Source organism: Xyrauchen texanus, chromosome 30, assembly GCF_025860055.1.
Source record: "Xyrauchen texanus isolate HMW12.3.18 chromosome 30, RBS_HiC_50CHRs, whole genome shotgun sequence".
NCBI lineage: Eukaryota > Metazoa > Chordata > Actinopteri > Cypriniformes > Catostomidae > Xyrauchen > Xyrauchen texanus.
In genome coordinates this window covers 23209795-23233869 of record NC_068305.1, presented here as the reverse complement: position 1 = coordinate 23233869, position 24075 = coordinate 23209795, and the positions used below count along the sequence as shown (strand labels likewise).

At 38.3% G+C, this 24075-nt stretch overlaps 1 protein-coding gene across 1 annotated transcript in view; it reads right to left on the bottom strand.

Annotated features, from left to right (window-relative positions):
- syne1a (spectrin repeat containing, nuclear envelope 1a) overlaps positions 1 to 24075 on the bottom strand; it is a 173155-nt gene that overhangs the window by 128147 nt on the left and 20933 nt on the right. The window contains exons 11-42 of the mRNA XM_052098241.1: positions 23588 to 23695; positions 21565 to 21702; positions 21322 to 21486; positions 21056 to 21168; positions 20747 to 20915; positions 20424 to 20520; positions 18647 to 18843; positions 18360 to 18524; positions 17086 to 17235; positions 16754 to 16891; positions 14994 to 15143; positions 14640 to 14798; positions 13853 to 14017; positions 13628 to 13762; positions 13210 to 13368; positions 12850 to 13058; positions 12640 to 12712; positions 12351 to 12515; positions 11549 to 11700; positions 11208 to 11301; positions 10689 to 10829; positions 10391 to 10551; positions 9121 to 9271; positions 8796 to 9023; positions 8569 to 8667; positions 8190 to 8377; positions 7952 to 8075; positions 7694 to 7860; positions 6210 to 6363; positions 5493 to 6118; positions 595 to 774; positions 11 to 161 (exon numbers count right to left, since the gene is read on the bottom strand). Coding sequence (XP_051954201.1) covers positions 11 to 161; positions 595 to 774; positions 5493 to 6118; positions 6210 to 6363; positions 7694 to 7860; positions 7952 to 8075; positions 8190 to 8377; positions 8569 to 8667; positions 8796 to 9023; positions 9121 to 9271; positions 10391 to 10551; positions 10689 to 10829; positions 11208 to 11301; positions 11549 to 11700; positions 12351 to 12515; positions 12640 to 12712; positions 12850 to 13058; positions 13210 to 13368; positions 13628 to 13762; positions 13853 to 14017; positions 14640 to 14798; positions 14994 to 15143; positions 16754 to 16891; positions 17086 to 17235; positions 18360 to 18524; positions 18647 to 18843; positions 20424 to 20520; positions 20747 to 20915; positions 21056 to 21168; positions 21322 to 21486; positions 21565 to 21702; positions 23588 to 23695 — 5271 coding nt within the window. The remainder of the gene's footprint in view (positions 1 to 10; positions 162 to 594; positions 775 to 5492; positions 6119 to 6209; positions 6364 to 7693; positions 7861 to 7951; positions 8076 to 8189; positions 8378 to 8568; positions 8668 to 8795; positions 9024 to 9120; positions 9272 to 10390; positions 10552 to 10688; positions 10830 to 11207; positions 11302 to 11548; positions 11701 to 12350; positions 12516 to 12639; positions 12713 to 12849; positions 13059 to 13209; positions 13369 to 13627; positions 13763 to 13852; positions 14018 to 14639; positions 14799 to 14993; positions 15144 to 16753; positions 16892 to 17085; positions 17236 to 18359; positions 18525 to 18646; positions 18844 to 20423; positions 20521 to 20746; positions 20916 to 21055; positions 21169 to 21321; positions 21487 to 21564; positions 21703 to 23587; positions 23696 to 24075) is intronic.

The following is a 24075-nucleotide window of genomic DNA, read 5'->3' as shown; positions in this document are numbered from 1 at the left end:
AGACGCTAACCCGTGACAGAGCTCTACGGATGTCCTCTGGGTTGTGTGGGTCAGACTGGGCCATGGAAATGGTATGAGCTCTCTCTATGACAGAACTGATTTTGGTTCTTATGGTCTGGTAGTCCCTACAGAGCTCCAGCAGTATCCCACACAGGTCATGGCTGGGAACAAACATAGACAGGTTTATATTAGATTGAAAACAATCCAACAATACAATTAAAATTAATGCTTTGAAATACACTACATGAAGTAAAGAAAACTTCAGCATCAATAGAACTGGGCAAACACACTGCAGTGTTGGCAATATTTCAAAACACTCTCCTATTTCTTCAGTTTCTTTAACCCAATGCATAATCTATTTAGAGACTCGCCCACATATCCATCAAACAATGCACACACAATAATCCACATTTAAACATGGCAACAGCCGTAGCCTGTCAAAAAATCCATCCATCAAGCCACTGGCCCAATCCTGCCTCCCCCTCCCATTAGTCAACCATATCAAGTTCAATTTTATAAGCCATTCATCTATCCAAATGCAGAGAGTTTCAATGAGAACTTGGTGCATTAAGACCTGGATCCTAATATACTCACTCCTCCACAATAATCCCTCTAATCCTCTCCCAGGTTGATTGGATCAAGGCTATGTCCCGTTGGGCAACCCCACCCAGCTCGGAGTCTCTGTGGGCCAGTTGTTCTCCTCTTTCTCCCAACCATAGCTGACTGTGCTGCAGGGCCTGTAGCTCTTCCTCCAGCTGCTTGAGCATCCATAACCTGACAATCACATAGAGTACTATTGGAGCAGTGTGGCACAACATACAGTAGGTATGACATCATTAAAGTAGCAATATTACAAAAATCCTTCATTTTTACTAGAGCTGTCAACTTAACATGTTGGTGAATAATTATTTTTAAAAATTCATAAAAAAAACATTTATGAATTTAAATGAATGCCTCCTGATCTGTATTTAAATTTAATAAAAGAATATCTTAGATGCTCAGGCTTGAAGTATGCCACCTTTTCAACTCAAATTCAGTGCATCCCATTCGCAGGTTTGTAATTGTTTGGAAGCAGAAACACGTATCCAAATGTTTAAACTATCCATAATTCCAAACTATAAATTTATTTCAGAGAATCAAAAATAAAAGGTTAATACTTTCAACTTTCATGTTCAGCCATATCATACTTGCTGTACACTTGGAATACACTGCAAAAAACATTTCCTTAGTCACCACTTTTGCATTGTTTGTTTTCAGTAAAATTATCTAAACATCCTTTAAACAAGTTAAGTTTTCAGATATCTTTTTAAGTTTATATTGCATATAAATATTGGATATAATTATTTTCTTTTTTTTCTTATTTAAATCTAAATCTGACTGGCTGCAGTCAGTGCAGCCTGTCTGCCACTACAGGCATTACACAACTTTTTGTTTTTGTTTTTTCTTTTTTTTCTTTTTATCAAAGTGTATTATAAGTTTAATAATTTACACAGGAATCCAAACACTTTCTGATATTCTTTTCAAGATTTTTCAAAGAAATATTTGGAATATTTTCAACTTTCATGTGTAGCTACATCAGACTTGGTGTACACTTGAAATACACTGCAACAAATCATGCCCTTTATCAGTATTTTTATTTGTTTTCCAGAAAAATTATCTAAACATCCTTTAAACCAGAATAGAATAGAATGCAAGTAATCAAGCAAGTAATACAAGGCAGCATAAAAGTAATCCGTACGACTACAGTATTTTAATCCATATCTTCAGAAGTGAGATGACTGGTGTGGGTGAGAAACAGATAGATATTTAAGTTTTTACTAGAAATTCTTCTGCCTACCCAGTAGGGTGTGATATGCATGAAGAATGTGAATAACCAAAAACACAAGAGGAAGAATATGAAAGTTAAAGTGGAGATTGGCTGAGCAGGAAGGCGAATTTATAGGAAAAAAGTACTTAAATATTCATCTGTTCTCACTCACACCTATCATATCACTTTTTAAGACATTGATTTAACCACTTGAGTCTAATGGATTAGTTTTATGCTGATTTATGTGATTTTTTTTTAGCTTAAAAATTTTGGCACCCATTCACTTGTATGTAAGGTCCAAAAGAGCTGAGAAATTCTTCTAAAAATATTTCATTTGAGTTCAGTAGATGAAAGAAAGTCATACACATCTGGGATGGCATGAGAGTGAGTAAATGACAAGGCAGCAAAAGTCCCCCGTGTCCACCGCACTTTTTTTTGTCCCCGACACTTTTTCAAGCTCAACCCATACAGAGTCCAAATGGTGGATTTGTATACAGTATTCTTTGCATTTTGTTACTTTTGGATGATTGAGCGACCATCCAGTCAATCACAGGTGAGTTTCATGAGCCGAAACAACCCTTACGTCAGTCAGACAGTATAATCAATGCGGCTCTGTTTCCATTTCCATTTCCATTTATTCATTTGTAGACGCTTTTATCCAAAGCGACTTACAAAAGAGAAAAACACAAGCGAATCTTCTTAAGGAGATAGTGGTACAAAAGTGCCATATTACAAACTTCCACTAGCATCAGAATAGTTTTCAAAACATATACAAGTGCAAATTGTATTACATTTAGTGACTAGTTAAGTGCTCTTGGAAAAGATGTGTCTGCATAACGAATGGTGTTGGGAAGGTCATTCCACCAGTGTGGGTACATTCCACCATTAATTTCTACAAAGTTGCTTTCAGCAATGCTCATTTATGATTTTATTTTATTGCCATTGATGTTGATCTAAATGAATAATCTAGAGATGAGGAACAAACAAATGAGAGTTATTTATCAGCATATCGTTCTTGACTGGCAGCATTACGTGAAATGCACTGCAGAAACAAAACAAAGAAGAATCCTTTTAAGCACACATTGTAAGTGGAGTTTATATCAGCACACGAGTCTTCATTAAGTTATGTTTTTACATTATGTTTGTGAGGTAATAGTTTGATCGGTTCTTTTTGCCAATTTAAGCAGATTACTAGATCTGTGTTGTAATGCTATTTTTAATATCAGCTCCTGTTTTTTTTTAACTCTATGTTGGTGTGCAGTCAACAAACTGTAGGAAAAAAGATAGATCTGCTGTGTTCTTAGAAAACGTATGCATTTTACTGAAGTGAATAGATATGTAGACATGCTGTTTTATACATAAAACATACAGACGTTATTCAAACTCGTTATAATTATTTTAAGACTATTGTTGTTGTCTTTTGATAAGTCATGCTCATAGCTCACAAACTGTAGGAAAATTAAAGATTTGTTTTGTTCTTCTAATGCTTAAAACCTTAACTAAACTCTCTTTGTAGGTCTGTAGACACAACTTTTAAAGGATTACATTTTTCTTTTTATTGTTGATTTAGTGACTAACTCATTTCACACAAGACACTCATTTGTCACCACCTTCTGGCATCACCAGAAATGGTAATTTAATAATTAAATGGATCTGAAAAAATTTGGTGAACGTATTCAAAATATTTGAGCCACTTGGACACATTTAAATCCACAATGCACAAGCACAGAGTAAAGCATTTAATTGTGCACATGCACGATTAACATTACTGTACTTGATTAAATAATTTATTCAGGACCAGGTTGTGCTCAGTCTTTTATTGTCATGTGTGAAACAGAAGCAAGTCCTCCACAAGATACCCTTCATTTTTGCAGCTTATTTTTCTACATTTCACAATTATTTAGCAATACTTGAATCTTTAAAATACTACAGATATTAAAAGTAAATAATACATATATCTTAATATAATATTTATATCATACTTATAAATTAATATATACCGTAATACAGGGGTCTTCAACCATTTTCAGGCCAAGGACCCCTTGGTGGGTAGAGAGATGGAGCCGGGACCCCCGTTACATATTGTATAAAATTGAGTGTTGTATTTTATGCCAATAAAAATGAGGATGGTAGGCTACCAAATTATTGTATGTGTACTTCATGATGTTGCAAAGCCATTGACATAATCATTAAATGCTGCCCTGCTGAAAAGACCGGCTAAAACCATCATAAGCTTGTTGGCTGGTTTTAGCTGGTCGCCCAGACTGGTCATAGCTGGTCAGGCTGGTTTTAAAGGGGTTTTGAACGCTTTTTTTTAGCTGGTCAGGCTGGTCTTAGCTGGTCATGCTTAACTTAGCTAGTCAGGCTGGTCAGGGTGGTCTTAGCAGGTCAGATTGGTCAAGCTGATCTTAGCTAGTCAGGCTGGTCAGGGTGGTCTTAGTTGGTCAGGCTGGACTTAGCTATTCTCTCAGCCTGACCAGCTAAAAAGAGTTCAAACCCCCTCTGAAAACCAGCTAACTGACCAGCCTGGCTAGGCTGGGAAACCAGCTAAAACCAGCTAACCATCTTAAGCTGGTTTTAGCTGGTCTTTTCAGCAAGGCTGTACAGCAGGGTTCTGCAACATGTTTGACATGAAGTGACATTTTTTAATTCATCTGTAAATCCCTGTGCCAAACCTCCAAAAAGAAAGAAAAAGACAGACAGACCATGTCCATGGAGAATAAAACATCTGAAGACATGAGTCTTCATCTCATGAGAGTGATAACATTTATACATAATTTGTAAAATTACTGTTGATATAATTGAGTAAAAATATGTAATGAGGAAAACAATGACTGAATGCACCTTTAATTATGTTGATTTGAGAGTCACCATCTTGTGTGTGTGGAACGTCAAGGACCATGTATGCCAGCTTTATAATCTCAGCGGTAACTATTTATTTACACCAGGCAAGTAAGCAGGCTGTCATCTGCTCAACCACACAGCATGACCAACGCAAAGCAGACGTGTTTACTCACGCGACCCTCCACCACAGAGCTGCTGAACCTGATGTGTGTCATGCTTTGAGCGGCTCGTGATAAGCAGTGGCTGTGGGAAGGATTTGTCTGGACTGTACGCGTCTGCTGACTAGCACTGTTTAGTCACACTTTAAGATTTGGCATGCAGCAGCAAAGGACTTGTCGATAATTCATTCTCCTGTCTCTCGCTGTCGATTGCTCACGTACGCGTAAGTGATTATTACAAATGCCACCAATGGTGGATCAAACAATAATTTGCAGACCCCCTGTGGTACAACCACAGACCCCATGGGGGTCGCGGACCCCCTGTTGAAGACTCTTGCTGTAATATATTAATACTGCACTGTAAGTGTTGGGTCTGTGCGAGCCACCTGCTGACCGCTGTGTCCCCTCACTTATAAATTACTGCTATGCCCCTGGTAAAGGATGAGAAAATAAAATGTTTTGGTGAATTATCCCTTTAAGATATATTTTGGAGTACATTTTTCTTGCCACCCCATTGGCAATAATCTAAATCAAGGTATAATCTCATGAAAACACATCATAATGTCTAACAGAAATTTGCTTCTCAGATAAATGTATATTGTTTTAAGGCAAATGTACAGACAAAATATTTTTGTAGGCCGTAAAGACTGCTAAAGTACAAAAAATGTACAGAACCAATGTACCTCTGCTGAAAAGCCTGTGTGCTGGCCTCTGTAGGCCATGGTAATCTGGCTCTGTCCTCCAGCTCTGCCAGACTCCTAAGCAGCAGCTCCTTCCGTCCCCCAAAGGAACTCCACATGGTCGCTAGTGCCTCTGCCTCACTCTGCTTTGTCCCAATGCTCCTCTGTAGCGCCTGCACGCTCAATGCAATATCATCCACCAGTCCTCTGCATGATGCTCTTTCCCCATCCGCCCCCTTTAGGTGAAAGTGTGCCTTGTTGAGGATAATGTCCAAACTAATGGCCTGCACCTCCAGAGATGCTACCTCCTTGGCTAGGTCTACAAGTTCCTGATCTATGTCCATGACTTTAGAGTGATCCCAGCTCCCTTTTCCTTCAGCCACTTCCTGGAATGTCTGTAAAGTGGTTTTGGCATTGTTATAGGCCTCATTGAAGGCTTTGAGTTTGAGTAGGGCTTCATCTCGATGCTCTACTAAATTCTGAGCTTCAGTGAACAATTGAAGACAGTCCTCCTTCCTGGTCTGGAGATGCTGTAAGTCTTTTGGAGCTAAAGATTGGCTGAGGGCTTCTATATGTGGCTGTAAGGCCTCCACTAATCTTCCCTGGGTCTGGAGGGAGGCCATGTCCTCCTTTAGGCGATAAGAGAAAACATATAATAATTTATATTTACATTAATGAAAGGATGATGATTGGATGATAAATAGTTAAGACATAATGTACCTTGATTTTAGCATCAGAAGACTTTAGATCAGTGATGCTGACTTTGCAGGTGTTTTGAATGTGCCTGAGGAAGTTTTCACTCCACTGAGTCAGAGCAAGTGAGGCCTGACTGAACTGCTCTAACTGAGCAAGATGAGACTGAAGTTCTTGAATCCTGAAAAAAATTGAAAGTCAACTCTCAACCTAGAAAATTCACAGGAAAGGAATATTCACAATGCACATATCAAGGAACAGGCATAAACTCAACTACACCTGGATAAAATATCAAGAATGTTTTCATTTCCTGTTTTAACATACTGTATTTCCTATAAACGAAGATGGGGTGAGTCATGACAAAGGTTACTTTTTGTACATAGCCAATAGCCTTTAGTTTATATCAAAGCTGTGCAAGATGAGTCATCAATATTTTTGGATCATTTTGCCAGAGGGAAAATACTTTTAGAAGGACACTAGCATGCAGTACTGTTCAAATATAATAGACATAGCCACAAAACTCCTAGTTTGATTTTATGGGGTCTTTAACACCTATATAAAAAAACATGGAAAACATACACCTCTATTAAAAGTTTTGATGCATGTGCAGGACTAGAAAATATATTTATGAAAACACACCAATGTCGGCACATCCCAAATCAATTTAATATGCTCACCAAGAGATTTTCTAAGAGCATGTAGCTCAAATTCAATTACGAGCAACAATGTGCCAACTTTTGGTGTTTTCATATTCTTAAAAATGCGTGACATCAGAATCCGAATCACAATCAGGATGAGCTTTATTGCCAAGTATGCTTACACATACACATAAACGACAACACAGAGATAATAATAAAATAATTGAATAAAAATTAAAAGTGAATAGAAAATATAAGTAAACATATACAATACACAATAAGACTCTATATATATATATATATATATATATATATATATATATATATATATATATATATACACGTTGGCCTTTCCCTCTCTGTTTAAATATTATGTTAATTTGGCACTGTTGCCGTTACGGCGTGTAGGTGCCAATGGTTTTTTTTGTTTCCCTCCCCTTGTCCCCTCCCTTGATCCAGGTAGACAGGGATGACATGGTGGCAGACAGGGCGCAAGGGGGTGTACGTCATGCCGGGGGTTCCTCGACCTGAGAGAATGGGCGAGGAATGTGGCAGGGCGGAGGGCGGCCCCTCATTGGGCTTCAAGAGGGATAAGGGCTGACTAGAGACGGCAGTGCGACAGAGAGAGAGTTACGGACAGCTGTCTGACACCTGTGTGTGTGTGTGTGTGTGTGTGTGTGTGCTTGTCTTTTTGGTTAAGTTCTTTATTAAACTATAATTTATATTATCAAGCCGGTTCTCGCCTCCTCCTTTCCCTTTTACCTTGTTACAGATATGTTGGATGAATGTATAAGCTGTGTATTGCACATAATTATTGCTCAATGGGGCAGTTTTAACTGTTCATGAGATGGCTGACATGAAAGTAGTGTTCACCTGTGTGGTATATTGGTACTGAGAGAACACCACCTCTCCTCCAGGTTGCAGTGAAGATCTTTAAGCTCTGAAGCTCTTTCCTCTGAAGATGAAGAGTACAGAGACTCTGCCCTGGTCTCCATACTACCCAACAAAGACTCCTGAGAGGGAAACTCTGACTGTATTTCCTGGCAAACCACAAGGAAGGTATTGATTTAATTGCCATACAATATACAGGATTGTATATCCCCTTTGCGTTTCACAATTTTGACTTCACACCTGCAGTGTCTGCAGCTGGCTGTGTAGCTTTGCTATGTCTGTGGTCAGATAAGGAGAATCGGAACAGCATAGAGATTCACACCTGTTCAACCAGGACTGCAGAAGTGAGAGATCTCTCTCATATCTAAACATCAAAGAGCAAAAACATTATAGTTTTTGTTTTTGTGATTCCATTTTTTAAGTTTAGGTAAGAGAGACAACATTCACTAAATGACAAATGGAACATGGATAAACATGCCTCTGCCACAGAATCAAGAGGTTTTCCAGTTTTGATTGTTTTTCAGAGGCTTGCTGGGAATGTAATGTGTGAGCTTGCTGAAGCTCATCTACATCTTTCTCCAGCTGGCCTCCATCAGATAGTCTCCTTAAGCCCAGACTCAAAGACATTAGTTTTGGCCCCAGTTGCTGTAGACGCTGCAGTACATCCTGAGAATGGTGGAAACATAGATAGTGTCATAGATAACAGTTCTCTAATGGTATCAAAGACCTTCAGATACTAAAAAAGAATTCAATTAATATTTAAGTCTAGTATATGGTCTAGATATTGTATATGTGCTGTATATTAGATATTTAGGATTTATAAAAGTTTGTCATTCCCATACACATGTAATACTGACCATATGTTCATGTAGACTTTTATATGTGCTTGATGCTGATGAGCAGGAAGTTATTGGCATGTTCAGTTTTTCCTGTAGTTCTTTCAGCAAACCTACCGCCTTACATGCATGAAAACATTAAAAACCTGCTCAAATGTAATTATTTAAATAATATTTTAATTTTTAAAAAGGCTCTAAGGACAGTACAGCAGTACTGAGGAGTTACAGGGCCACATATGTATTGTTACCTTCTTGAGATCTTGGGTAAATTGTTTTGTATTTCCCAAACTAGAGTGAAGCTCCGCCTCACGTTGCTCCACACTGTTCTTAAACTCGTCCCGGTACCTCAAAAGCTGCATCAGACGAGCTTTAATTCGCCCTGCCTCATTTGGCGTGATAAAACGGATTAAAATCTGAAATTCTGTCTCCAATCGCCTCAAGACCTCCATTTTCTCCACTAAGACCTCCTTCAACTTCTAAGAGAGAGTAAAAACACAACAATTTGTTGTCTGGCTATTTTGATAATGTTTATTAAGTTAAAGTCTTCTGATCCAGGTCATTATCTCTGCTCACCTCAATGGTGTGGATCTGCTCATCCAAGTTGGCAGAGGTTCTTCTGACCGCTTCAAGCTCCTGCCTACTTTCACAGACCCAGGAGACAAAAGCCACAGACTCACGGCTGAAACTTTGCCACCATATGTGCACCCTCTCCAGATCTGACACGCTATAAGAGAGAGACAGAAAATACAGAGTAATGGCTCTTACAAACCTCTTACAAAACAGTCAATCTACTTTAAAGAAATATTCAGAGATTACAAGTTAAACTCAATTAACAGCATTTGTTTTGATAATCAAAAACATTAATCCAACTCGTCCCTCCTTTTCATTTAAAAAGAAAAATATGGGTTTGTGTGAGTAACTTATAATGGAAGTGAATGGGCCAATAAATGTGAAAATACTCAAGGTTTCATAAGTATAGCCATATACGTTTATATAGATGTAAACAATATGCATGTTAGCATATTTTTGTATAAAATAGATCAACCATATCTTTTCTGTGTAAAGTTATATCCAATTTTACATCTTCATTGCCATACGACAATGCTGTTAGCCATAAAACTTTAAAACAAGTGGAAAAAATTGCAATTTAAAAAACTTTACAGCTTAAATAATTCACAAGTTTAAGCAGAAGAATGAATGTGTATTTATAAAATTATAAGATTCACATATCTGTTTTTCAACCCTTCAAAAATTTGACTCATTCACTTTTATTGTTAATCCTTGATTTTTTTGTAAAGAAAAGGAGGGATGAGTTTAAATAATTTTTTGCGGTAACATTTTGCCATAAATTCTGTTGATTGATCTTATTTTGAATTGAACCTGGAATATTCCTTTAAGGTATTAAAATACAAATCAACTAAAATGTAATTGAAAATTATTTTGAATTGTCTGGATCTATCTCCATATCTGAAAATATAGTAGAACAAGAAACAGAATTTGGGTTATGTAAATAGTACAGTATATTTGTAGTAGATGCAAGCATACTGATCGTGAAGTGTACGTTTTTTTCTGTTTAAACAATTCCTCTTAAGTAAGACATAAGTAGGTTTCTTCTCCCAAAAAGTACCAGTTAACAATGTTAATTTAAACAAAATAAAACAATATTGGTTTGAGTATCTAGACCAGCCTGATATAGCAAAATTGGTTTAAACAATTGCATGAGTTAAGGGCAGGATTATCTGTTTGCCGACTGTGGTGTGTGTTCGGGAAACCGGATTGAAAACAGTTATTATTTTTGCAATTCCGTTTGGTGCAACAAATTTCACCTTTAAACATGACTTACATTTTCACAAGGCTGGCCTGTATCTCCTGTACTTTCTCTTTTGTGGACTGGGCCTGATCCTGCAGTAAGGACTGATTTTCAGGGCAAAGCTTGATGTCCGCTGCCTTCTTTACCAGGGACTCAGTCCGTACAGCAAATGCATTACTTTGCTCATAAATACCCTAAAAACACACACACACACACACACACACACACACACACACACACACACACACACACACACACACAAATATGAATATTATACACAGTCCAAAGTTCATCCTACATATACCTAATGCATTTTTGACTGTGCTCTCACTTTAATATTCTTCAGTTCTGCAGTTAGGCTCTCCAGGCTGTTAAAGATGAATGCCCTCTGCAGGACAGAATTTACATGACACACAAACTGCCAGATGGCCTGTCCATCCTCTTCAAACTCCTGCCATCCACTCACAGTGACCTAATGAGCAATGAGGAAAAAACTATATACAATAAAATACTAAATGCATTCATTTGTACAATCCCACTTGACTACTAATTGTAAAAAGACCAAAGCTTTAACTGCAAGTATACTGTAATTATGGTAAATTAATTTCAGTAATATATCATGTTTATGCAATACTGTGTATCATGTTGTATTATAGTGTCAAACATTATGCACACAGCTTAAGTGTGCATTGTGTTTGACAGCTGGAAAAAACAAGCTTGAAAATGGAATTAATACTTGGGTTGTGTCATTTATGTTCGGAAATTTTTGTCTGTACATATCTTATGGGGAAAATAAACCTTAATACAATATGCCATATGTGTAAGTATAATTATTATGTTTAAAGGTCACCTGCAGGTGTTTCTCTTGATCGGTCCAATCTTCTTTACTGAAAAGCCTCTCAGATATTACAGCCTCTTTTGCCCATTTGGTCTTTAATTTTTCCGTGAGCAGTGAGAACACATCATGAGTGAATGATGAAGACAATGAAAGAGAGAGAAAGAAAGGAGACATTGAAGGGAAGAGAAAAGACAAAATAAATGATCTCAAGATTCACTTCTTTATGGAAAATCATTTGATAAAGAATCCCTTAATCATAGAAATCAGATTAGCAAGCAAACGTGATGAATACAGAGATTCTTCACTTTTATTGCATTAAATGTGTCAACAAAATGAATTTCACACTCTCAACCTGGTGAATATCGAGCAGCTGTTTGGCCTCTGTTACATTCTCTGAGCTCAGTATTCTTCTGTGCTCCTGTGCATGGATCACCTCCTCCTCCTCATGAGCCTCCTCTTGCACCTCCTCTCTACTCCTCTCAAGGTTCTCTGCAACAGGGCCCTCCTGTGAATACAGTACAAGAGCAAACTTCAACTTTACAATATCGTTAGACCAAATGTCATAGACCCCTCTTTGAAAACTCCTGGACAAGAATACTAAAGAAATATATCACATTTTCTGTAATTCCATATATTCTGAAGAAATGTATATTTTTTGTATATAAGATAAATATCACACATATCATTTATGTCTGGAATTGAGTGGCCATTAACAAAAATTAAAATTGCGTCCTTCAAGTGGGTCATGCACCAGCCGAGAATCTACCTTTGAGATGAATCGAAGTGCCATAATAGCACTCTCTAGCCATTATTGTTCTTCTTGATTTGAGTGGCCCAACACAGCAACATAAGCATTATTTTGGGATGGGACTACCTGTTTGGCCAGCCATTGGCTGCCAGGACTATTTGGGACACTTGTTTGGAACAGTATATGTTTTCACTAGTGGAGCAGAACTTACATACTTCACCTATAAGCACTCCGACAAAGCCTACAAGAGACCGCAAGAACATAACACAGAAAGTACTATTCAGAAATTCTTCTTCTTGGTAGTGTAGAAGAAAGGGGATCCAAACATATATAAAAACACACTGTTAAAGAACGCAACCCCACATTAAAAACAAGGATGAGCAGATGGCATAAAGAGCACACTTTACCTCAGACAGGGAAAGCAGCAGTTCAGAAAACTGTTGTGAGAGTTTATCAAGAGACGCTCTCTGTGTGTGAACTTCACTATCAAGACATATCTCCTCCAGCACAGCGAGACGTGCTCTGAGCCAACCCAGAGTTGGGCCCTGAGCATTTACAGCCCGATGCTGCATCTGCAGAGAGAGGGAAAGCGAGCAGCTAAAGGAGAGTGGAGTAAGTCTTCTGCCTACTTGTATAGTAGATATTATTTATAAAAGTGTATTGTAGCATATATCATACAATTTGGAGTCGGCTAACCTGGACAGTGGAGATTTCAGCACCGCTCTGCGATGTCTGCTGGGAGAGCAGCCATCCAGACAGCTCACTGAATCTTTAGTCCAGCAAAAATAAAATGTAAGACCTAAATTATTACACAAACTGTAATAATTATTTGTACCTGATTTATAGCAGGTATATCAGCATGGACAGAAATGGTCATGTAATATGTCTTTAATGTTTCTATCTCACCTATCATGCCACTCTTTCCATTTGTCAGGGTGCTGTTGTAGTCTCACATGTGTTCTCTCCACTAAACTCCTGACCTCTGAAAGATGTTCTCTGGTCTCAATTAGAGTTTGATGGCATGGGTCATTTTCTGGTAGATCTTGACAGAGCAGCATCATTGTCTTTAGTCTCTTCTCACATGCTGACAGTGGGTGTCTCTCTCTGAAATACACCTATATAAACATAGAAATAAATGACAGATATTTGTCACATTTCAAAAGCACTCCGTATACTGCAATGTTATAACATGTGACCCTGTATGAACTTTTCTTTCTTTTATTTATCTCTTCTTTTATTTATCTATTTCTCGTCTTTCTGTCTCACCCTGTGTTCTTTGATCACATTTTCACTGCCGGCCTTGAGCAGGGCCTTGTCCTCTCTTTTCAGCTCTACCCTGCAGTCCTGTAATATAGTCATCACTGAACGCCTCTCTGATTCCACCCGGAGTCTGAGCAGGTGGGAGGGGGCCTCAGCTTGGATGTCCTTGGTAAGGAAAAAAATACATGTTAACATTGAATTCTTAGATGATGTGTGTTATTTATGCATAACAAAAGTGCAAAAATTTTGACTGTTTTCAAATAGATTTCCCAAACACTTCCTATCACATTGATCAGCCATTGATTAGACAAACAGTTCTTTCCCAAACTCACATTATCGGTTAAGGCAATGTTGTTCTGTAGGGCCAGTGACTATATTTAGTAGACATTTTGGTGCATTTGTCTGCAGAGAAAATTCAACCGACCTTCCATTGTTTGTGCAGTGTTCTGATTGTCTCTTGCAGACCCTGCTGGTCTTCCTCAGAGATGATGTCAGTGAGATCATCACATGCCTTTAAATAAGCACTCAAAATGTGCTGGTCCAGTTGCCCAAAAAACTCCTGAGCAAATATTTATTCACTCAATTATAAGAAACAGACAAGTTTATTATGTTTAAAGTTGAATGACTGATTAAAATATTATTGACGTACATTATGTTTGCGGAACAGCTCATCTGGGTCTCCCCTTTCCTTTAGACAGGCCCGGCCTACCCGCAGTGCCTTCTCCAAATCAGTGCGAGACTCCTCGAACCGCCGCATGAGGTTGCCATTAGTCTCTGACACCTGCATCCATTCTAAAGCCTCCTGCATCAGAGCCTGCATTGAGAGCACTGTTAGTCTTTCAACTGTTTTGGCAAGAGACAAATCCAAACTAGATCTTAAAGGCATTATATCAGAAGGAATACAATTTCCATGAACTTTTGAGATAAAAGTGCTTGATGTGCTAACATACTGTAACTTTCAGAAGTCAAAACATCCTTTCTGAGTTCAAAAAGAGCATTATTGAAACAAGGCAGCAAAAACAACTTGTTGTGTATTTCCACAAATTTGCGACATCACAGACAAGTGCTTCAGCACTGTCCTCATTTACATTTTAGCTGATCGGATAATTGGCTCACTTAAACAATTTGGAAAAAAGTTAATACAAAACTGAAATATGACTGCTTTATAAACCATTTGACTAATATTATAAATTATTTATAATTATAAAAAAGGAAATTGTTTTATAAAAATGTATGATATAACCCTTTTAAGAAAACATTGAGAAACACTGATGAGATCATTTGCTCTCATTTCTGAAGTTAAGACTAATCCCTGCTTTACAAAAACTGCACAACATTTTTTAAAATGTGTTAAAATGTAAAAAAAAGAAAATGTAAAAGTGATAATAATGTAAAAAATCCTCGGTATTTCTCTAGGAATCGTAGTACAGTCTGACCTGTGAAGTGGTCTGAATCTCTGTTATTCTGTTCTGCAGAAGAGATACGTCGAAATTGTGTAGTGATTTCGAACAGCACAGCGCCCTCTGCAGGGACAGGTAACTACGCTCCAAAGCGCACACACAATATTTACAGTTCTGCTGCTGGGTCTGTAGCTCCTGCCATAAATTAATAAAAACACAGATTTACACAGTGATAAGAAAAATAAAAACACTAGTTCAAATAGATACAGAAAGGTATCTTTTCCTTATTGAATCCATGTGTGATTACAAAAGACAGACATGTTATTAGTGTTTCACCCCACTGAGTTCTTCATGGTCTATTACTCTTTTCCTCCAAATTGTCTGTCTGACCTGGCACATTTTGTGGTTGTGTTGCTGGGTGATGATGTGTCCAGCGTGCTCTGCTGTCTGATAGAAAGCTGAGATTTGCTTTTCTAGCTCTTCTAACAGAGGAAACAGAGCCTGGCACTCCCTCAGGATTAAAGGACACTTCTCTTTCAGCTGTGAAGATACAAACAAAAACACATAAAAACACTCACATAATTTCTTCCAAGACTTTGGTTAAAGAAAGGGTCCATACAATGGGATCCAAAAGTTGGAGACCACATAATTAAAGGAGTCATGAAATGGAAAGTTTCATGAGGGCCGAGAGGATTCACGCCTAGTGTTGAGTTGCCCAATCAGCAGGAGAGAGATAAAAGGTGGAGCCAGGAATGCCAGAGAGAGAGAGAGAGATTCGCACACAGCAGTGTTTTGTGTGTGTGTTTTGTTATGTTTCAGTTCAGTGATTTATATTGAATTAAAGTCATTTTGATTGTTAATCCGGTTCCTGCTTCCTCCTTTCCCGATGAACGAGAGGCTTGTCTGACACCCTGGTGCCAAAACCCAGGACAGGAGGAAGACGCGCTGAAGGAGGATCGCGACGACGAGGTAAAGAGTGGTGCTAGGAGACGGAGGAGCCGCTGCTGACTGATAAGAAGCAGAGGAGCCATTACTGTCCACCAGGGGACAGAGGAGTCACTGCCATCCGCAGGGAGGTGGAGGAAACGCTGCCATCTGCCAGGAAGCAGAGGAGCTGTTGCCGTCCGCCAGGAGTCGGAATCCAGTGCCATTGTCCGGCATCCTGGAGGATCACTGGACAGCTATTGCTGTCTGCTGGGCGGTGGAGGAACCGCTGCCATCCGCCTGGTGACGCAGGAGCAGCTGCCGGCTGCCAGGAGTCAGAACCCAGTGCCATCATCCGGCGTCACGGAGGATCGCTGGACAGCAGACTGAGGACTAAATGGTCGGGAACTAGAGTTTTTTTTCTTTTCTTTTTTCTCCCTCTCTAGCTCTCTGTCTCTCCCGCTATCTTTCTCTCTCCCTTCCCATCCCCTCGTCCCACCCAGGTACCCAGGAGGTGGGCAAGACCAGCCGGTGATGGAATGGCTGAAGGGGCAACTCCTCCCCTCCAGGAAGGGAGGTTATCCTGGCCTGAATCGGGCGGTGGGGGTATGTGACAAGGAGGGGGGAGAGACCGGGCCGAGCGGATTCCCACCCGCGGCTGAGTTGCCCATTCAGTGGGAGAGAGATAAAAGGGATGCCAGAGAGAGAGAAAGAGAGAGAGAGACACACAATAGCAGTGCTTTGTGTATGCACTTTTGTTATGTTTCAATTTAGTGTTTTATGTTGAATTAAAGTCTTTTTGATTGTTAATCTGGTTCCTGCTTCCTCCTTTCCTGATGAATGGGAGGCTACAGGGAATTTCAGGGTTTCTTACTATTTTGAATGTAGCTTTGTTGCTTTATTGAGAGCATTCACTCGAAATGGCATGGACTCCAAGTTTGTGCAAAACCTGATGATCCCTGTTATTCCAACACAATTTGAGAATGCTCCGAAGAGCTTCTTATTACTTTGTCTTAAGACTTTCAAAATCCTACAAATGTTTTTAGATTTTTTTATTATTTAAATAAAATTTTGAATCCCAGATTTTCAATATGGTCTCAGACTTTTAGACACCACTGCATGTCACTACATTTTTTACCCAACATGTTCAAGTTGAGATGATCAGACTATTTAAGTTTTTCAGAAAGCAATAGCATATTCAATAATTTAGCAAACATGGCCCAAACCTGATGGAGCTGTGTTTCGATTGTCCTAATAGTAGAGATTGCTTTAGTTCCACCACCATAAACACAGTCTTTGGCCAGAAGATGGACAGAGTGAGCCTTATATTGTGCTTCCATAGAAGGCAGCCTGTGCTTGATATCCTAGGGTATGTGTGAAATTATATAACAAACAAAAAAAAAGGCTTATATGTAACTCAAATCAGGGGAACTGGAACAAAAAGTCTTTAATTATAAATAAGTCTTTATTATCATTTATAATACTGAGTGGCCAGCATTACCTCCCCCAAAAGATTAAGTACACATTTTAAATCCATTGAATGTGATGACCTCTTTACCTCAACATCATCCATAAAGGCTTTGACATCCAGCAATGACACTTGCAGTGGTGAGGTAAGTTTGCTAAAAGAGGTGTCCAGAAACTCTTGTAAGGCTAAGCTGACGTCCTGATGTTCCCTCACATTATGAGTATCAGGAAGATGGGCATACTGTGAAGAGAGACGAGACAGTGTACAGTGTAGGCACTGTAGGAGTACAGTAAGTAAATTTTAACTAGAGTGATTTAATGCATAAATGCAGTGTGATTAATTATATAAAAAATAACACATTCATGTAAAAATTACACGATTAATAATGACCCGGACCGTAATAAGGAATTTACTTATTACATTTCATGCTTGAAGCCACCTTCATATTTTTAAAAGTCTCAGTCAGCAGGGGGCAGTAAGTGCAACTCCAGCTGTACAGGCAACAATCCACAACAAACCACAGCATACAGCACAAGATAAGGACACATTCTTTTTTCAGACAAAGCTGAGCATAGGGCAATTCCGAATGAAGGGTTCTCGAGAAGTTTTTTTCTATATTTCACTCTACGTTTACCATGATACAGTCTAAAACGCTGTTTATGACATGACACAACCAAAGTGAGACACTACAACAGCATCTGTCTGACTAATGTGTCCATAGACATGTCTTAAGAGAAGCCCTTATAATAACTCTACCTTGGAGAGATTGACAAATTTAACTTTAAAATGGATTGCTGTGGACAGTAGGCTAATGGTAAGGAAATAAACAATACATTGTATGGTAAAGCCTATTTGTATTGCTTAATCAATGCTTTACTCATCTGCCACAATAATATAATGTATTTTATTTCTCTGTATTATTTGATTTAATATATATTAAGTCTTGATTTTTTTTAAATATAACTATTTGTAATTATTTAATTATTATGTATATATTTATTTCTATTCAATACATTTTTTTATTTTTTGATAGTAAATATTGATTTGCCAATGAATTCTATTAATTAATCGGCATAACATGTAATTAATATCATAGGAAATTTAAATAAATGTAAGGTCCTAATTTAAATAAAAAGAAATCTGTCTCCTTTAACAAACTGTACTACAATATATATATCAGCCAATCAAAGCAGACAGTGTCATTGGTCAACAGTGCCAGTTGAGGATTCACATGGAAACTATGCAGCCATGCTCAATGGTTTAAGTCATGCTTTAAAATAATTCGCCATATGTAACAATTTAGCATAATACTTGACTTTTAATGTGGGTCAGTACAGATCCATCAGTAATTTGCTTTTGTTTACCTGTTTGACGTTTAGAAAGAGTTCCCTCCATCGTCCATTGAGAAGCAAAAGCTGATGCTTTACATCTCGTGTCACTGTTTCATCACAGGTCTCAATAAGAAAGTTTCCCGCATTGTTCATAGAAGCATGCTGGTCTATCCAGTGTTGAAGATTTCGAAAAAACTCCTGGAAAAATATTGATAGGGGTAAAACAAAGAGAGTAAACCAGAATACCTGTTAGTTTAAATTTAACTCTGCTCCAGTTATGAGAGTTACACTTTAGAGTTACATCTATCTGGATCTCTCACCCGTTTAGTGTTCTCAGGTTGTCTGAGAGCTCCCTGGGCATCCTCCAGCCAGGCCTGCAATGAGGCCACATTGCTGTTATATCTAAGCCAGTTACACTGCACTTCCTCCAGCATGGACCTTACGCTCCGCACCTCCACTGACAGACTCTTCCACTGATCAGACACCTCTCGCAGGAAGAGCTTTATGCCTTCCTCTACTACAAAGGCAAATTACACACACAAAGGCAGGGAAGAGAATTCCCATGAATGTTCTACTAAATACGTGTGTGTGTGCACTTAATTAAAATAATAATTTTTAATCACATAATGCTCAGAACTTACACCAGTGTTTGTCAACTGGTTTTGATTCAGGGGCCAGATATTTCATTAGACATCAAGTGGCGACCCATCATAATACCAGACATTACCTGTATTGTAGCCTGGGCTGTATTCCTTTAACTCTGCATAGTTTTCTTTATGGGTTTTGAGGATAAGGGCATGTAATGCAAGCTCTCCATGTTGAAATCCACCTAATTCTGCTGGCTTTAACCAAGTGAGACAATAGTGTTGCAAAACACTGTACAGTTTGATAGAACGCACAGCATTTAACATAAACAACTAAAGATATTGGAAGAATTTTCTCGTCCTTTTTAAAATCGATAAACCTATTTATTTTGCTATACTAACCAGATATATGTTTTAAGGTTATCTGTATTTATTTGTATTTAGAAGTGTTTTTTTCCTACTGTTCAAAATCAGAACAGATGTCCAACCTACCAGTTGAAAAACAATGCATTAAACTGCCATGATAAGATGTAATTGGTTTGTTGGAGATATACTTTGAGATCTTCCAATAGCATTTGAGATATAACACAAAGCACATATATGTGCTGAGGTTGCCTTGGGCATGTAGAAAGCAACATGTTGGCAGTCTATTGCCCAGATACACCCAATCAGAATACAGTCTCTCCACTAAAAGACTGGAATTCCCTTTTGAATTCTGTGCCTGGGAAAACCTCATTTACCAGTAGCCTGGGGAGAGAGGGATGAGCGTAGAGGGAGAGCAAAAAAAGCAGAAGGAAAAGAGCCACACCGACAAAGCAAGAGAGAAACGTAGACAGCAGGCAAATGCTACAGGCACAGGCTGAAAGACTACTGAGGCCAGATGGATTAAACTCACAGAGGGTGAAAAGAGGTGAGACAGAGACTTCTGTATCAAACTGCCCTCTGGATGCTGAGATAGTGAAATGTGAAGGATTTGCTCAAGATAAAAGTCATGCTATTATCTGTCCTGCTATGATATCATTTCTGCACCATAAATATATCTCAGATTTTTAAAGTGCATAGCCGCATAGCCTTTACTCTATTTATGATTCTCATGTCAAAGTGATCAGAAAAAGAAATAACTGCACACTGAGATACCCCATGTCTACCTTAGACCAGAAATAATTTCCACGCTGGTCCAAAGTTGTTTATGCTTGTTGTTGCTAGTTTTGTGCTGGTCTAGCTAGTGAACCAGCATAGCCATATTGTTCACCAGAATTTTGCTTGTTAAGCAAGTAAAGAAGCCTGGTAGGGACACCAGTATACCTGCATTCAAAACACAATATATTGTATGCTGGTGCACAACAAAGCTGGACCTTTCAACAGGGACCTTTATGCAGTCACGAAGAAAAAAATGAAACCCCAAAATCACTTGTCTAAAAAGTTGCTGAGCTATTAACAAACTACATTTAGCAGTCCCATAGGCAAAATATGTACATATAAAACACATAATTATTGAATATATGTAGCATACCTGAACTATCTACTTTAATGTAAAGATCAGCAGCTTGTATCAGAGCTTGTTGGCTGGATTCATACTTCTCAAAGAACTGCTGTCCCTCCACAAATGACTTGAGAAGCAGAAAGTGAACAAAGGCACAAATGACAAATGAGCACATTTAATTATGCAATCCAAATATCAAGCATCAAAATAATAAGTTTCATGTTATTTATTTATAACAGAGGTTAGGCTATACAGAATTTTATGGAATTGGCTCAAGAACGATGATGGAAGAGTTGAGGGAAGGATAAAAATTACTACCATATTCACTCAGTGCTCTTAGTTTGTAAACTTACACCATAGCTTTGCAGTAGAAGCTCCATTGACTCCTGTTGGCCATATTTAATGATCCAGGATTTGAGCTTGGACTCAGCTAGTGTCAGAAATGCCAGCATACAATATTTCGTCTCCCAGAATCCCAGTTTGCTTAAGTGGACTTGTGAGGAGGTAGATATGTAGTTCAGTCTGTGAGCAGTTAAATAAAAAAAAAAAGAGTCAATACTCAATACCTAGTAGTTTTACAAGTTTTATTTGTACTGCTTCTAAGGGATATTTTAAATGTAATCGCTTTATTCATTGCTGAGATTATCTGTTATGATGTTTACCTCTCAGACATATCTTGTAGTTGTTCAATGGGAATGGGGACATTATTGACACATCTGTCTCTGTGTATTAACTGCACAGTCTGCTTATGTCCTTCAAGGAGTCTTAAGATCTCCTACACAACCAAAAGCAAAAATTGTAAGATCCAAGATTTGTTTTAATGGGAGAAATGTAAAGTTTTGTTAGTCTTTTTAAGACTCATTCATCCATTCTCTAATTCCAACACACATTCATACAGACAAACACACACACACTCATCCAGTTCTACCTGGTCGTGTAGACGTTTTTTGTGAATGGCTTTGGCGGTCTCATCGTGGGCTTGCTGAGGGACCAGCTCCTCTTGTAAAAGCTTCTCTGCCTGATGTAGCCACTCACCAACCTTACCAAGAGGATCTGGCAACCCACTATCCAGATGTAGATGCCAATCTAAAAGCTGCAGCAATAACATTCTAAGTAAGAAAAGTTTGAGTAAGAAAAAGTCCCTTTAGGTAAGCATGTGGGTGTATCTTACCCTTGCAAACAGTCTCTCCCAGGCCTGTTTGACCAGAGCCTGATCTGCAGTCAGCTTGCCATCCTTCTGAGTGGACTGAACGCATGTCTCTACTTGTCTTTTCTGCACCTCACACTGTACCCGGTAACGCTTGAAAATCTGAGAACAACAGAGAGACACAGTGAGTGAAAAAAGGGAGAAATACAGAAAATTAAAAGAGAGAACAACATGTTTAATATGTGTTCTGAATATACAAATAATGCCCAGTGTAATGTTAACAAGAGAGTAACAGCAAGAGAACACTGCCTGTCCAAAGAATGACAAAGCAAGAGACAGAGAGAAATGAAAAAGAGAGAAATGCCAAAAGCAAAAGATAGAAATAAATAAATACTATACACAGTCAAATCACACATTCATATATTCATGCAATAATGGACTCCAATTTCCTACTTTCTCTCTACCCATGCGGTCCCTGCTTGAGCTATGATTCTTGTGAATATGTAACATATCCGTGGGCACTACAGACAGCAACAGACATCAGTTAACTCGTGTGCAGCGCCAATGATTATGAGAGCAATGTGAGCTTTAAACTATAATGTGTATCTGTTATATTCATGCAAACAATATGCGGATGTGTGTTGCAAAGTTTTTGTAGTAAATGCTTTGTCTGGCATCTACCACATTTTCTCTGTTTTTTTATTTAGTTTGCATAGATTATTATGCATTAGTGTTGGTGATAAACAGATACACAGTTCAGGTCAATACATTGGCCCATAATTGGCCATTGAACTGCTTGGCTTATTTAAAAATAAAAATGTTTCAGTATACAATGGGGTCCAAAATTCTGAGAACACTAGTGAAAATGTTTCCAATTTGAATTATATTGTTCTATTGTTTGTTGAAAGCACGCACTCAAGCTGGCATGAGTTCTGCAAGTTTGTGCAAAACTTAAAGATTCATGTAATCCCAGAATGATTTGACAATGAGTGTGATTACATGCACCTTCATACACTGACTATGCTTAATAAGCTGACAACGTATGTGGTCATGTAAATGCAATAAACAGTGTTCTTAGACAGCTTATAGAATAAACATCTTAAGAATAAACTGATCGAAACGGTTTATCGAAATTTTTGCCCATTACCCCGATATGGCATTGCCGTTCTTACCGGCTTATTCTATGTGCACATGCCTCTGCATGGTTTGACACAAAAAGTAGAGAATTAACAGAGATTATTTCAAATGTCATGTAATGTGAGAAATCAGTGAATTGGTGTGCATGTAAAAAGGCTCAACGTTTCAATGAGCTTCTATTGTGCTTCAATGGAAGCAAGAAAATCGGACAATTTGTACAGAGGACATAACATGGTCATTTAGCATGTTTACATACACGTTCTTATACCGATTATGCTAACTAAGCCGACAACATTTGTGGTCATGTAATCACATTAAACTGCGTTTCTTTATCAGTGTAAGGTCATAAATGGCATAAAAATAAATCGATTGGCATGGGTACATGAGGCATTCTTACTGGCTTATCCAATGTGCGCAAGTGTTGAACGCAAGCCTCTTCATGGTTTGATGACAAAAGTGGAGAATAACACGATTATTTAAATTGTCATGTATGCGCAGATCTTGCTTTGTCTGATTGTGGATGCCTTGGAGAATAGTGTGGGCCTCCACATGTGCTATGTCTCTGCGGTAACACACTCAACAAGCCACTTGGGCATTCCAAATTGGGGAGAAAAGGAGAGAATAAAAAAAGAAAAATAATTGGATCTTTAATCCCAGATTTTTTATGTGGATTTGAAGGCCACTGTATATTGGTTTTATTTCAATCATCAGCCACCCTGCCCTCTTAAATATCAATATTGGCATTGGCCATTTAAAAACAGATATTGATTGACCACTAATTAAGATTCCTGGAATTGTACTTTTGTTTTTAAATTTACAGAGTTCAATTGATGTCAATATCTCATGTCAACATAAGATTGTAGTTTGTGATTGGAATTAATGTGTTTTAATGTAGGCATCATGAGCTCACCTGATATTGCACAACAAGACTTCCCCCATCACTCTGCGCTTGAGCACAGTCTCTCTCCAACTGATCAGCCCACGCTTTCAGGTCCCTCAGTGTTTTACGCTGCTCTCGCTAAGAGAAAATGAAAATAAATAAGAAAAATGTAAACATTTGTGCAGATTTAAAGCCCTTGGGCAGATGAAACTCATCATTTCCTCACTTTAAAGTAATTTAATGCACTTTATACATTTCTACATACATATATACTGTACATATGTGACTTTATACAATTTCGCAGTTCAAACATGCATCACTAATGCCACATTTATAAAGCCAACACAGACTAGATTCCCCTGCTGTTTGCAGAGTTCCTCTTTTTCATTGTGTAGAGCTGCCCCAAACCTCTCTGTAGGGGAGCCAGAAATCAGCTCTGCGGGGAAGATACTAATCATATTACACACTTTTACCCTCCCTATGAATCAGGTCAGGAACAAGGGCGAGAAAGTGAGAGC